The 15,431-nt window shown below is 50.1% G+C and overlaps 1 protein-coding gene across 9 annotated transcripts in view; it reads left to right on the plus strand.

Moving 5' to 3' along the window:
• The window catches only part of MSI2 (musashi RNA binding protein 2), a 393,232-nt gene that overhangs the window by 304,961 nt on the left and 72,840 nt on the right, over positions 1-15,431 (plus strand). For all 9 annotated transcript variants that reach the window (XM_036835933.1, XM_036835934.1, XM_036835930.1 and 6 more), the window contains exon 8: positions 13,003-13,085. In XM_036835933.1, coding sequence (XP_036691828.1) covers positions 13,003-13,085 — 83 coding nt within the window. The remainder of the gene's footprint in view (positions 1-13,002; positions 13,086-15,431) is intronic.

The following is a 15,431-nucleotide window of genomic DNA, read 5'->3' on the forward strand; positions in this document are numbered from 1 at the left end:
CATAACTGAAAAATACACTTCGAGATATACAGATCTCAGTGGAAGAATCACATTTGCTGTGCTGACTAAATCATGATACTAATTTTTCAATCCCATCCTCCAATTATGCAAAGGATTTTGTTGAAATTCAGCTTGTAAATTTCCATCTTCCCTGATGTCAATCAGTTTTTCATGCAAACTAATCAAGTGTTGCATTTTTATATTTTTAACAAATGGGTTCAAGATCCACTGAAATGTTCATTTAAAAAAAAAAAAAAATGAGTCTTACAGTTCTGTTTCCAAGTTTTAAAAGTATGCGGATACAAGCACTTTTGTGCATAACCCAGTCATATCATTTTTAGCAACAAAATCACAGAACAACAAAAATATTTTCCAAACATTTGTTTTCCAAGTGCTTTCTCTAAAGCACAAGTTTCTGTTGAAAAGCGGGTTCTTTCTCACTCACTCAGCGGCTGCTCTCCCATCTGATCAGAACACATTTTGGGGGTGTGAAGTGGCTGGTGAGGAGTCTTGCTAAGTGGCAGAGTAGGGTCAGCTCGCTGTTTTCTGGTAGTGGCAAGGTTTATATCATTAGCATCATCTCCAATCTGGTTTTCTTTGTCCATTTTGCAAGGGTTCCTTTACTTAAAGCCAGATCACATAATCTATACATCCATTTATACATCCTGGTCACACCTGAACAGCACTGGGTACCGGCTACGCTTGCAGCAGGTAACTAAATGAGGTGCCACTCTGACCTCACCCCCACTGTAGCGTTTCCTTTTTCTCTCCAGGGGTCTATAAAATACCATCCAAGACAATGTCTCTCTGACGTCTGGATGTATGAGGGCACTAGGACCATTCACTCCATATATTAAGTATTTGTGAAGCTGAAATTATTTTTAGATGAAAAATAAAAATTAAGCATTATGCTTTTTTCCTTTTCCCAATGTTTCTTAAACCCAGCTGTACATCTGAATCACCTGGAAAGATTTTAAAACATACAGATGCTGGGGTACTACCCCAGACCTAACTCAATTCTGAAAATGGGGCCTGGGCATCGGTATTCTTAAAATTTTTCCTAAGTGATTCTGATGCAAGAATCACTGTTGAGAATCAGTGTTCCAGATCCGTGCTTCTTCAATTTTATTTTGCATAAAAATCACCTGGGGGATTTGTTAAAATGCAGATTCGGATTCAAGAGGGCCAGGGTGGGGCTGGAGACTCTGCATTTCCAGCAGGCTCCCAGGTGCCTGTGCTGCTGGTTGGTGGAACACCCTGAGTAGCCAGCCTCTAGCCTGTGCTGCCCTCGCCCCTGCTTCTCCCCATCCTTCTCCCTCTCCCGACCCGGGCTGTTGTCTGGGGAGCCGAGGAGCCATCCCTGACGGAGCTGCCCCCCGCTACCAGGCTGCCTGGGCTGCTGGTCTCAGCTTCTCGGAGAGATCTGGCCTCCAGAGGTTAAGAACAGTTCCTTTACAGCCAGAAAAAGAAAAGAGGCCAGCCCCCCAGCCCGCGGTGGGTACGCGTGTGTGTCTCGTGCAGAGGCACCTCAGTGGGCAGCTACCTACCCCCAAACTCCGGGCAGGCTTACGGGCAGCCCGGCCGGATGGAGTCCTGGCGATGTGGGCAGAAATGACCCCTCTGCAGGGGGCACGGAGCTGGTGGCGGGCCAAGCGGGCGTCCAGCCAGGGCTCTGTCGGTTGGGACTATTCTGAAAACATACCTCATCATAAAAGTCATATAATTTGTGGTGGCGCTGAGAACCTGCTTCCAAGTCGTGGTTTTTTGATGGAGTTTTGGAACTTTCTCTGAGGCCAGTAACTGTTCCTTGAGAACTTGTTAGAGGGAAGCGGTGGCATCTTGAGATGACTGGGCTCCCTTGAGGGGTCCTGTCTCCATCCTGGGGTGAACGGGGTGCCGGACTGATCCTGCTCCTTCCTTGCAGCACAGGTTTTGTTGTCCCTGTCGGCGTCCCCTTCCCCCTTTGTTTCTGTCTCCTTCATGTCCCCTCCTCGAGGATACCAGGGCACCCCCTCCAGAACAGCCGGTGCACAGACTCCTGACCCTGGAGCGAACACAGAGGCTCTGGTGGCGCCTCAGTGATCAGGGTGAAGGCCATGCTCAGCCAGCACAGGGCCTGCCTCTCAAAAATCAGTCCTTTTTTTTTTTTAAACCTAAAGTGATGTAGGGTCCTTTTAAGTAACAAGTTTGCATGGGAGTTTGACCATGTGACTTGTTTTAACTCTCCCTGTCTTGAATCCCGTTCCCACCATGATGGCAAAGCACCATGAACATCTCTTTGACACACATGTCAATGTCAAATGAATTTCAGTAAGTGAGGTTCACGGCAAAGGGTAAAGGTGACTGTGGAGATAGAGGTTGGGTTAGGGGAGAAGCCATAGAAAGTCTCTTGATTGTGGGAGAGGGTAGCTCACCCCTCACAGGTGTTTTCAAGGCAGCCTCCAGGCTGGTGAGGTAGATTTTTTAAATTTCCGTCTCACAGAGGGTAGGATACTGAGGGTCAGAGTGGGACATCCGGCCATTGCTGGAGCCAGGATTTGAGCCCAGATCCACCTGGCTCCAAAGTCTAAGCCTGTTTCTACCCCGCCTCAGCAGGGGCATTAAGGTGGATTGAAACCCCACCCTAAGCTTCCAGGAGGCTCACTGTGTGGGTGGGGCCTGAGGGCGAGTGTCCGAAAAGCGGACAGATTCAAAACCCACTCTTTGGGGGAGAGCCCGGGGGTCCTAACCAGATGTCCACCTCAGTGGGTAAGAGCCTCCAGCCGGTGCCCCATCTCGCCCGAGCTCAGAAAGCCCCAGGGTCTAGAAGCCTTGAAGGACGCGCTTCTGCCGGTGGAGCCCGCCAAAGCCCCCCAGGCCCTGTGTTTCCAGAGCAGCCCTTGCTCCAGCTGCGCCCGACCTCAGCCTCCGTCAGCCCGCCCCCGCGCTGCCGTCCTGGCACTTTCTGCCGGGGTCCTGATCCGAGCCAGTTGTCTAGCGATTTAATTTGGTGAATTTACCACTGCGTCCCAGAGTTTATATTGGCACTTAACAGCAGTAATATGTGTCTCTCTCGCCAAGAACTGACTATTTTCCCTACCAAGATGGAACACCACGCACAAAAAATAGGTCTGTGAACTAATCTGCTGCCCTGACAAGTGTCATTCACAGAATCACTGCTATGGAGCGCGCTCGGAATGAAATGAGATTGGGGTTGTCTGGCCTGAATCACAGGTGCTTTTTCCCCCTCGGTTAACAAGAAGAGTCTGGGATGAGACACCCTTCCGCTGTAGCCGCAGGCACTTTCAAATCACGCTATCAGTATTCATGGCAGATTTCTCTCTTAGAAAAATGGTTTCGGGGTGGTTGGCCATATCACTCTCTCTCCTTCCGCCCCACCTGCCCCTGAATCTCTTTCTGTCCTTTCCTCCCTTCTTCCTTCCTGGGTGGTTTTTTCAGACACGCCCTCCCCCTCATTGTAAAGCTCTCTATACACTCATATAATTTCACAGACTCAGGGAGGTGCCCCTCATCAGTAAAAAAAAAAAACGTCTCCCACCGCCTGAATGCCTGTTTGGAATTCTAAAGTAGAGCTTAATTGCTTTCACATAAGGATTTGATCTGAGTAAACCACCATGACCTCTGGGAGTAGAAGCAAGATCAGTCATTTACACTTTAGTATGAACTGGCTTCCAGTCCTTTCCTGAGTCTGGGGGGGAGAGGAGCTTCGTCTTTGCCCCGATCTCCCCCTGCCTTGGATGAGGGCTGCCCCTGGGGCTGCGAGGTCCCGCTCTCCATGAAAGAGAAATCAGAGCCTTTTTAGAACAGCTTCAGTCTCCCCCTTCATGTGAAAGGGGGGCCTGAAGATTCTCTTTCCAGTGGAAGGTTCTGGATTCTTTTCTACCAAATGGTCTTCACTTGGCTCATCCTGAATTGGGAAACATAAAGCAGAGTCAGACTTGGGTGGGCATCAGAATCACCAGAGAACCCGTTAAAATGCAGATTCCTGGGCCACACCCACAGCGCCCACATTAGGGGGCAGACAGAGCTTGGGGATGTGCATTTTTAACAAGCCCCTCACCCATCAGAAGACTCTGCCCAAGGACCACACCGAGAAGCACTGGTTTAGGAGCACACTTCACTTGTACCCCCAACTTGGTTTATGGTCTGTGGGCCTCAATAAATAATCCTGAGCTTATGGTGGTCGTATGAAAAACTTACTTGTAACTGAAGCCTTAAAAAAACACTTGCTGGTTCACGGTTGGCACCTGACCTTTAGAAGGCTGATGCTCACATTTCAAGGTCAGGTGTTGGTTAGAGCATCCTCGGGCTGAAAGGGAAAGAAAAGCATCTTTCCAGTTGAGAAATTGGCTCCCCTCTGGCAAATGCCGCCAGCCTAGCTTAGTATTAATTTAGGGAATTCAGTGTCGAGCAGTTCCTCAGCACTAGATTGGAGTCTGAGAGTGCCACTGCTGTCCTCCGGGTCCCCAACACCTGAGATCCCGCCCTGCCCCGCCTCCACTCTCCTGGCCCCCGAAGGTGGCTGAAGAGGCGCAGGTCCCAGCTGGCTCGCCGAGTCCCTTCCCCTCCTGATGAAGCGGTGTGTGGGGATAGAGAGACCCGTGTCGATTCACACCAATCCAGTCTCTGCCTGCACGCCAACCACTTATAATTCCCCACAGCCACAGCCAGCTCTGCAAGGCAGAAAGAAATATGATCAGGCAAGTTGAGAAAATAAATTAAACCAAGTGTCAACTTTTCTTGTTTCTCTCCTCATTATTAAGAGATGGAATGGGGCTCGTTTATCAAGCAGGGGGAGAAATTAATTGACACGGCTTTAATATCATGATGTCTGGCGTGTCTGGTCACATTCCTTCATTTTTTGGAAAGGCATTTTATTATCGTTTACAGCAACCAGCTGCCAAACTACTGGTGTAAACGAGGAAGCAGGTGCATGAGTGATGCCACAGTGGAAGGGCTGCAGTGCCACCCTGAAGGGCACGTGGCAGGGAGGAAAGGCCAGGTCAGAAAGGACCCCCCAAAGAGGCAGCTTGCTGGCTCCAGGTCAGGGAGGAGGAAGGGTATGGGGCAGAGAGAGGACTGTGCTGAGAAGGGATGTCTGCAGACCATCCAATCCATCACCGGCTCGTTTGCCAGCCACGAGGGAGGGTGGTAGCAAGCGTCTGCCTCTGATGGCCTCCTGGCCCACACACCTTTGTTCCCACCAGCCCTGAGGCTGAGTCCTGTGTCCATCGCGGGTCAGTGTGCCTGTCCCTGTTCTTTGTTCTTTATAAGGCCAGGGACGTGAGTGCTTCTCTGTTTATCCCTCCAGGGTGGCTGACCCATTAGAGAGCCAGTTTGCTGCAAGAGGTGTCTACTAGCATCTTGCTTGATGACCCAGCCCCGTTTTCTGGCAGCTCCATGGTTGGGGTCTGGAAACGTTCAGAGGAGTCCCTACCCTGTGCCCATCCTTGGCTAGACTAGCTTAGGTGATGCTCTAGTTGTTTTTCTTTATAAAATTCATCTTTGTGGTGTCACTGTGAAAACCCTCGGTGTCCCCTGAGTTGCCTTTATGTAGAAGGGCTCAGCTACACACACCCAGGAGTGAACACTCAGCTGGACCGGACAGCACGTCTCTCCCCCACTCTCCTGGCCCTCCTGCTGGGTCATTAGGCAGAGGGGCTGTCGCCCGGTTTGTAGAGGGTCTCTCAGAGCAAGGTGATGGGGTGGGGTTCCAGAGCCAGGTTGTGGGACACGTTTAGAATCCAGCAGATGCTGGATTTAGAGTAACCCACCTTTATATGAAGAAAGGGGGCTGGGGTAGAACGAACATAGGCTCCCCCCTCCCCTGCTGCCCAGGCCTCAGTTCTTCAGTCTGTACAGTGGGAACAATCATCCTACTTGGCGAGGGTCGGGTGTGAAGACTGAGTTAAAGAAGGCTGATCAATACATGCAGTAAGCTTTCTCTTTTTATAATTATTATTAGAATGTGGACTGATAATAAACAACCACCTTTAGGATACCGGACAGTAGATATGACTGAAGGAATCCCATCCCTGGCTTGGTGGGAAATGACATGCTTATCTGATGGAAATCCACATTAGCGTTTGGGTGTAAGAACAGGCACAGCCAGGACCGTCACCCCTCCTGCCCAGTATCTAACATCTGAAGATGCTCAGGAAAGTCATGGCAGCTCAGACTGGACTTCACTGATGTCCAGGTAACACGCAGTGAGTATCCCAAAATGGGGATCAGTCATCAGAAACATGTCCTTTCTTTTGGAAAGGCAGCTCATTTTTTTCTTGGAACAGATCAGTCTTCTGAGTTATATTTTCTTAAGGACAAACCCAGGGACATGTGAAGCCACCCCATCCCGCCATGTAGGGGGGCCCTCAGACCCCATCCAGGGCTCCAGGATAACCCTTCCAAGGAGATGAAACCAATTTGCCAAACCTGCTGTAGCCCATGGAAGTGGCCCTGACATGTTCTGAGTTGGGGATGGAGGGCAGCCCAAGGTGAAGTGTTACTAATGGACACACAGCTACCGGGGGTTGACTCTGTGCTGAAACCCACAGACCACCATGCTCGTGGCCCAGGTCTCACCTTCCCAGGACTGTAGGGCCTCCAATCCATCTTTGCACACTTACTGATCCAGGGCAGGCCCTGATTGATGACCTTCTCCAGAAAAGCAGGGTGGGGTCGTGAAAGGAGCCGAGTATGACTCCTGGTTCAACTCCTGCTCTGGTTTAGGGTCCACATGCCTGCATGGATGAGGCGTTTAGCTGTGCAGTCGAGCGAAATGACGACACAGGAGCCTGCCCTGCCTCTCTCAGGGTTGCCTTGGGGACCAGGGAGGATGATGTAGGGGAAGCATTTTGAAACCAGAAAGTGCTCCCCACGCCCAGACCCAAGGGATTCGTATTTACTCTGGAAGCAGCCCAGGGATGCCGTATTTACTCTGGAAGCAGCCCAGGGATGCTGCCGCTTCCCCCAACACTGGGTTATTAGCAAGAGAGGGAGGTTGTGTGGGTTATAAATACCCTTGCGTACACATACCTTAAGTTCCTCATGGGATACTCAGAATAAACCTGACAGTCTGGGGTTTTTTCTCTCTCATTTTTTCCCCCATTAACCAAGTGTGTTAACTCCTGACTTGCATTGATTTTCACTGAAGATGCGTTAGGGACTGTGTGATTGCCTATTAGTGTTCATGGACCTATATGATAAGAGACGAAAATTATATTTGAGGCTAGGAGAAGGCCGTTCCCATCTTTCCCTCACTGACCTAAAAACGAATTCTCTGTAAGTTAACTGTTGGATGTTCCTCGGTGACTGCCTTTGGAGCAGGTCATTTTAATTTTGAGGTATCTTGTTTTCAGACTTCTCTTCTGTGTGTGTGTGGTTTTTCATAGCTTTGTATTGTTCAGATGAGTATTCAGTTTAGTTCATTTGAATAAAAGAGGGAAAAAAGGTTTGACTGTTAAGTGCTTATCTCTTAAGTAGAGCTTACTTGTTAGTTTCCAATAAGAGCTTCATTCAGGAGAATGCTGTAGAATTTCATTTTTAAATGCTCGCTGTCAACGGCTACCCTATTTATATCCGTTTTAAAATCCCTTTTTGTTTGGGGTTAGCCTTCCCACCACCTTCTTCGTCCCAGTTTTGTTGACTCCTGGGGCCCCTCAGAAGCGCAGTTGCAGTTCAGGTGGGGACTTTGTGAGAGGCCAGGCAGGTGACATTTTGCTGACGACAAGTTGAGAGGGTTTCTAGCCTGTTGTCCCCCAAGTTTTGGCCTTTTGACACTCCCCCTCCCCCCCGCCCCCCGTTTTCAGCCCCGAGGGCTCGTCTCCATACTGGATGGCGGCTGGTGACTTTAAACGCCTAGGGAGGTGTTTTCTGGCTCTGGGGTGGCACCTCCTTAGGACCAAGGGAGATGAGACACTGGGCAGGGGTGTTCACAGGGGCACCCCAAAGGGCCCTCGTGGAGCTGGAGCCCCCGTAGACACTGTGCATCAAAGTCCTTGCCTTGGTGGGGACAAGAGCAGGACCCCCCCCCATGCACCCCACCTGGTTCTGCCTGCATCTGTGAGGCCCAGAGAGGTGAAGGGACCCTCCTAAGGCGCACAGCTCATTACCTGGTCCTTGCTTTTGAGCGAGGATAATTGTGTTTCTTCCCACCTGGCTGCTATGCTTCTGCTTGATGGGCTTTCATGAGACTCCATTTCTGATTCTCTGCGAGGCTCTCTTTTGGAAAAAAATGAGAGGGAAATAATCAGTCCTTCCCGCTCCTTCTCAGGAATACTCAACCTCCCTGAGCCTCATGTAGGAGCTGTACATTCGGCAGATTGTTCAAAAGATTGATGCCTTGAAAACATTATGCATAGTGAAATAAACCAGACACAAAAGGACAAAGACTGTATGATTCCAAGTACACGAAGTACCTAGAATAGGCGAATTCATAGAGATGGAAAGTAGAATAGTTACTGGGGGCTGAGAGAGGGAGGAAGGGAGAGTTACTGCTTACAGGGTACAGAGTTCGAGTCTGGGATGGTGAAAAGTTCTGGAGATGGATAGTGGCGATGGTTGCAGAACATCGTGAATGTACTTCATACCACTGACCTGTACACTTAAAAATGGTTAAAGTGGTAAATTTTATGTTACGTATATTTTACCCAATAAAAAATTAATTTCAAAAATGAAAAAGACTTTGATGCCGAAAAAGGATTTTTCCCGCCCTCTACCGCATCCCTCCTAGATTTCTGACTTCCTTGTTCTGCCCTTCACTCCTCAGTTTAATTGATTTTGGGGGGGTTGTTCGCCACTGAGTTGCTAATTCATTGTAAATGATAATGCATCTGTGACATAAAAATGATTATATGTTCAGGAATAACATTTATTGATAGTTAAGTGTTTCATTGCTTCTTTGCTTTCTTCAAATGGAATGAATAAATATTTTAGACATATTCAAGTTTGTTTTCTCTATTTGGGCCAAACAGACAGGGCTGTTGAAACGATATAGATCTTTAAAATGCTGCAAATGAGTCTTGACATCGCTGAATTGTGATGCATCCATGGTACATAGGCTTCAAATCCGGGCTCTCTCCTTTGATCAGAAAAATCATTTTTGTGATACTCGAATTTTGAGTCCTGTGGGATTAGGGAAGGGGCCAGCAGGGAGTCCGGATCTGAAATGACGCCGCGAGTCCTGCCCCCTCCCTTCCCAGTGCAACAGTCTGCATTTTAATTCCCCTCTGCCAGCTCTGCCACATCTCTTCCCATCTCTGAGCAGTGGCAGGGAATGGGAAATTGGGGCAACAGTGAGTCCTGAGTGGTGTTGGGCCTGTAGTTCAGATAGTTATTGCACGGTGGACCAGGGAGGAGTGGCCTACAGCAGAAAAGCAGCTTCCTTGGCGGGGAACTCAACCCGTGGCCTCCAGGTAACTAGACTTACCTGGGTGCTATTGCAGGTCAAGTACGTGCTCAGCAACTGGGTGACGTTAAACCACTGTCCTCCGGCTCCTGGGTGGGTGCCCTTGACCGGCACTGACTCATGCTCTTTCCCGGTGGCATGGATGGGTTTGCCTCATTCGTCCACACTCTCCTGCCTTCCATCCAAAGCGCATGCTTGGTCTGGCTGGAGCAATCTTGTGGGACCTGCCCACCTGTGTGGAGGCTGCCGTAACCTGCACCCTTGCTGTCTTAGTTTGCAGTGGCTGCCATAACAAATTACCACCATCTGAGTGGCTTAACGCAACAGAAATTTATTCTCTCACGGTTCTGGAGGCCAGAAGTCTGAAATCAAACTGTCAGCAGGGCCATGGTCCCTCTGCAGGTTCTAGGGGACAGCCGTTCCTCTTCCAGCTCCTGGGGGCTCCAGGCATTCCTTGGCTTGTGGCTGCCTCACTCCAATCTCTGCCTCCGTCTTCACGTGGATGTCTCCCCTCTATGTCTCACTTCTACCTCTCCTCTCTCTTTTAAGAACACCTGCCATTGGGTGGCAGGCCCACCCTAAATCCACAATGATCTCTTCTTGAGATTCTGAACTTAATTACGTTTGCAAAAACCTTTTTTCCCGATAATGTCACATTCATAGGTTCCAGGGGTTAGGACATGGACATACCTTTTGGGGGCCACTGTTCAACCCGTTGCACTCACCCTAATTAGCAGTGGGGTTCTCTCCCTACCTAAGAACTGGCCCATCCTGGCTCGTTTAGGGGTTTGCATGTTGTCTCCCTCGAGAGGGAGGGGTGCGGTCTGCACAGGAGAGATGCTCCCCTTGAGTGGGAACCTCTGACCTGTGCCTATTAGAGAGCGAATTGCTTGAGAAGAGGGATGTTGCCTTGTTGGTCTCGGGGTCCTCCACGATGCCTGGCAGGGGTGGGAGCCGGTTTATGCCCAGAGAAGGGCTGAATCAGTCTTGAGGGGGAGGCAGTGACGCAGATTAGCGAGATGCTCAGGCCCTAGAGAAGCAGAAATGGCTCGTTCTGTCGTTCTCAGCCACCAGCTGCTGTGTGTTAGGGGCTCTGTGCATCCTGGGGACCCAGAGTGAATGAGGCCCCAGCCCAGCCATTGTCCTTGAAGCCAGTGCTAGCAGATTCCTGCATCCTGTGCTGTGCCACCTCACCCTCCCTTTTGAGGGAGGACCTCTTGAAGGTATTGCATCTTAATCCCTTCTACTAGGATCTGGGCTCTAGAAGGGTGGCCAGAAAGGGGATTAACCAAAACAATGCCAGTCCCCTTCCGTGTGCTGCAAGGGTCCCTGCCTGGGTGAGAGTTTAACCCGTGGTTTTCAGGCCCCTTTGAAGGGGGGCTTGGGGAGCCAACACAGCAAAGCCCAAAGAGAAATCATTCGGAGACTTGCCTCTGGGTGTGGTCTCGTCCCATTCTGCACATAACACACGGGACCAAGGGCCAAAGAGAAGGTCGGCATTGTAGCTCTCTCTCCAGGGACCTGCTTTAGAGGGGGTGTATAAACCTAGTGAAAGGTTTCCTGCTGGGCCTCATTTTAAACAAAATATCATTGTGTCCAAAGACCCAGCTTGTCCAGGACCAAACTGGGAGAAACTTGCCAACTTTGACCCTGTGCAGCGAACGCTTGTCTGTGCCCCTCACGACAGGTCTGACCTCCAGCCTTACATGTCTGTAGTGGGCTGGGCATGGGCTGTGTAGGCTGGGAATACCAACCTGGTATTTGGTGTGTGGTAATAAATTACATATCGTCATAAGGATCGTGATTGCCGATTCTGTGGTCATCCTAGCCCTCTGTTTTACTAGAAATTGTTTGAGAGCAGGGAGTGGCCTTTTCCATTCCTTTCCCGAGGAATCTTCTAGATCCTGCAGGAGCTGTAATATAGGTGTGCAGTGCCCTCAGCTCCCTATTCCCTGCTGTTCCTTAGAAGGTTGGGGTGGTAGAGTTGGAGGTTGGAGAAAAGAGTGTCTTGAGAGATTCTCTCCCCACCTGGGATTTCTGGGGCCCAGAATAGACACAAAAGCTTAAAAAGGGAGCATCTGTATTTGTATTCATTGACAGGAAGCACTAATTATCATAATACAAAAAGAGCCGTTCTGATTTTTGTGTTCCTGGTTGGTGTGCCCAGACTTGTGTTCGGTCAGGCTCATATCTTTGCGGAAGATAGTATCTTGGTCAGTGGAGCTGCTATTACAAAGTACCATAGACTGGGAGGCTTACAAACGACAGAAATTTATTTCTCACAGCTCTGGAGGCTTGAAGTCCAAGATCAGGGTGCCAGCATGGTCAGGTTTTTGGTGAAGGCCCTCTTCCTGGTTTACAAACGGCTGTCTTATTGTATCCTCCTATGGCAGAGGGCAGAGAAAGCAGGTTCTCTCATGTCTTGTATAAGGGCACTAATCCCATTCATGAGGCCTCCACCCTCATGACCTAAATGTTCCCCCAAAGGCCCACCTCCTAACACCATCACGTTAGCGTAGGATTTCAATATATGAATTTGGGGGAACACAAACATTCAGTCCATAGCAGAGATTTGGGTTGTGACCTGAGGGGGGACCCAGAGTCCAGTCTCAAACCTTGAGGCTCAGTGGGGAAGGGGCTTCCCAGGATGACACATAAGTTCGATGCAAAGTCAGAACTGGAACCCAGGTCTGCTGCCTCCCCCTCAGGCTGTCTCTGCGCCTGCATGTGTTCACTGCAGCTGCGTTTCATCCTGTTTCATCCAAGGCAGGGTGCCATCCTGTGAGTGGGTCTGTGTGTCAAAGCGGTGCTTACCGAGTGGGGTCACAGATGGGGCAGCGTGCTGGAACCCAGTCGGGGGCGGGAGGAGAAGAAAGCGAGGGGCAGGAGGGTAGCGAGAGGCACTCAGGATGCTGAGCAGCGGGCGCCTGCCAAAATTCTTCAGTGCAGCTTGTCTAGCAAAGCCGGTCTCCAGCCGAGTAAATACAGTGCATAGCTGACGGGCTGACAGCAGGCATCAAACAGTCTTAAACTGCCCCAAATCCACAGAGCTTTTGAAGCAGCACTAGAAAAAGGATGCCTACGCAGAACAGAGGCCTGAAACTTTTAATAGTTTCTTCCAGGCCTCAGGATGTCCTGATGAGGTATTAGAGGAAGTAATTCAGGAAGAAAAGGACAAATAACCACCTCCGTCTGGAGGCCGACCCAAGGGCTGGCCATTCAATCGCGGAAAGGGCAAGTGTGGCCCCGCGGTGATCCGCCATGGTCGTCCCCCACCCGCCTGCCTCCTGCCATGAGCCGCAGGCTCTGACCCTTGTAAATAACAGACAAGTAAATTTCTTGTTTGCTTCCGGGCAAATGTAAGCCACAGGCGCCCGCCGCCTGGGGGGTGAAATCATTAACTTTTCCTCACTGTTGGAAGGGTGCTCTGTACAAATTAGAAATCGTTTCCTCAAGCTGGAGGCGCTTCCCAGGGATCCATCTGCCCTCATCCCAGGAACCTGTCACCACCACAGGACATCAAAGAAAGACGTGCGGGCCAAAGGGAACTGAACTCACCTCTCCTCTCTGTCTTTTTCCCCTCCTTTTTCCTTTAGGGTTTGGCTTTGTCACTTTTGAGAATGAAGACGTTGTGGAGAAAGTCTGTGAGATTCATTTCCATGAAATCAATAATAAAATGGTAAGTTGGTAGGGGTTGCGCTGAAATGTGATGATGCCTCCCTTCCCCCGTATACACCCCTTGTCCTGCAGACTGCTGCAGCCTGGTCATGCTAGAAGGTGGGCAGGGTGGGCGTAGGGACCAGACTAACAATTCAGCTCTGTGAATGGCAGGAGTTGAGAAGCTTTTTCTGTAAAGGGCCAAATAGGATATATTTTCAGCTTTGCCGGCCATACAACTAACTGTCCAGCTACAAAACATCCACACACAATATATACATGAATAAGCAGGGCTGTGTTTCAATAAAGCTTTGTTTAGGGACACTGAAATTGAAATCTCATGTAATTTTCACATGTCACAAATTTTTATTGATTGATTGATTGCCATTTAAAAATGTAAAAAATCATTCCCAACTCTTGGGCTCTACAAAAGTGGTAGCGGGGGAGCGGGGGGCAGATTTGACCTGCAGGTTGTAATTTGCTGACCCCTGGCTTAGGGTATGCATTTGCTGTTTAGATTGGCTTTTGAGGGGGTCTATCTTATATATGAAGTTTTATCTTCATAAGATTCTCTCCCTCTTTGGGCCCTGCTGGGTAATTAACGTTCTTCCCTTCCGATCAGCTAGATAGTTTTACCCTCATGATTATCCGCTTTGGCCTCCTTTTGGCCCTTTAAAGTCCCTTTTCCGGGCGGGGCACCCTCAACAGGGAGGGGGTTGGATCATTGAAGTTTGGGGGGCCAGCAGGCCTCCCAGAGGAATGGCCACCAGAGGGCGCCATACCATGTGCAGCTCATGCATGCCGGCTTGAAGTCTCAAACTCCCTTCTTCAAATTGAGTAGGTGGGTGAGAAACCCCTTCCTTGTTGGTTCCAGAAAAAAATGGGAGCTCAGCAGGTGTTTCCGGAGCCATAAGCAGGTCCTTGAGAGCCAAAACATTTTGGTTGGCCAGCAGAACCTCCAGCCCCAAGAGAAGAGGGAGGGCAAATTTGTGTTCACTTGCAGCTGTAACTTTGATATTTTCTTCCTTTAGTCAAAACATTCCTTTGCTTCTGAAACATGCATTCACATACATGTTGTATATTGGTCCGATATGTGTTCACTGACTTTAAATTAAATAATAGAGCTTTTAGCATGGATAAGATCAAAGCAATCTGCTTAGCATGTGGTGCTACAGGCCTGATTCAATATTTGACTTGCTAATTTTTTCCCAGGGCACTAAAATAATATTGTTCGTATTGTTCCTAGCCATCATCTGCATCTGAAATGAAAATACTATTTCTTTGCGTTCTGTGGTATGGAGGTGTCAGCTCAGGCATTAAAACGGTATAGGGGAGATAAGTGTGTAGGAATAACCCAGGTCTAGAGAGACAGGAGGCTTAAAAGGAAACCTGCTTCCAGTGCCCGGAGACCTTGTCTCTCCTAGCCAGGCCAGCTATTGACGGACTCCACTGAGGGCTGCCTGGGCAGCGGGGAGTGGAGGGGGCAGCCCAGGGCGCTGGCAGCCTCCGTGCCTGTCCTGGCAGGACTTAACGGAACGGTTCATCGGGAAGGCCCGGTGTAGACTGGCAAGAGGCCTCGCTGTGCTGCCACAAATGCGTATGTGAGGCCCTTCACTGTTGACTGGCTTGGCAACGAGCCTGAGACACAAAGTGGGAAAGGGCTCTCTTCTCCCCACTGTTCCCGTGGGGAAACAGAGGCCCAGGGGATATGCCCCAGGGCCACCCAGATAGTGAAGGAGCACAGGCCTTGAGGTAGTGGCTGCCAGGTGAACTGTACAGACGATTGTCTGAGCTTGGAAGTGGGGAGGCGAATCCCCAGATGACGTGGGGGACAATCAGAAGGTAAGAGTTTCAGCCCCAGAAAGGTAACCGGTGGGCTGGCCTGAAGGCAGAGAGGTTTGCAGCCATTGTCCCCAGTCTTTCACACTTGTCACCTTCTTTTCCACTCAGGTGGAGGCCGACTATGGCAGGTGCAGGTAACTGTGTGCAAAGCGTGAGGTTTCTGTTTTCTTTCGAATCTGGGGCTGGTAGTTGTTTTTAAGAGAAGAAGCCGAAATGGAAGCAGGCAAGAGGGATGGGTTGGGGGTGGAGTGGTCAGGAGCACAGAAGCCCATGGAGGCGTCACTGCAGGCGCCCAGCCCACCCCCACCAGGTACACGCCCTAAAGGGGAACTTAGAGGTGCTGGGAGGCAGCAGCAGCGGGTCACTGCTGGTCACACGGCCTGTGATGACCACCTCGTGGGGTGGCTGGGGCCTGGAGGAGATACCACAAGCAAAAGCACAGGGTCAGGCTTGATAAACGTTAGCTCTTGCCATGGTCCACATCACCATCGATGAAAGGACTTCTCCGGCAAGCTCCCCTCCTCCG

The sequence above is a fragment of the Balaenoptera musculus genome, chromosome 20, assembly GCF_009873245.2.
Source record: "Balaenoptera musculus isolate JJ_BM4_2016_0621 chromosome 20, mBalMus1.pri.v3, whole genome shotgun sequence".
Lineage (NCBI taxonomy): Eukaryota > Metazoa > Chordata > Mammalia > Artiodactyla > Balaenopteridae > Balaenoptera > Balaenoptera musculus.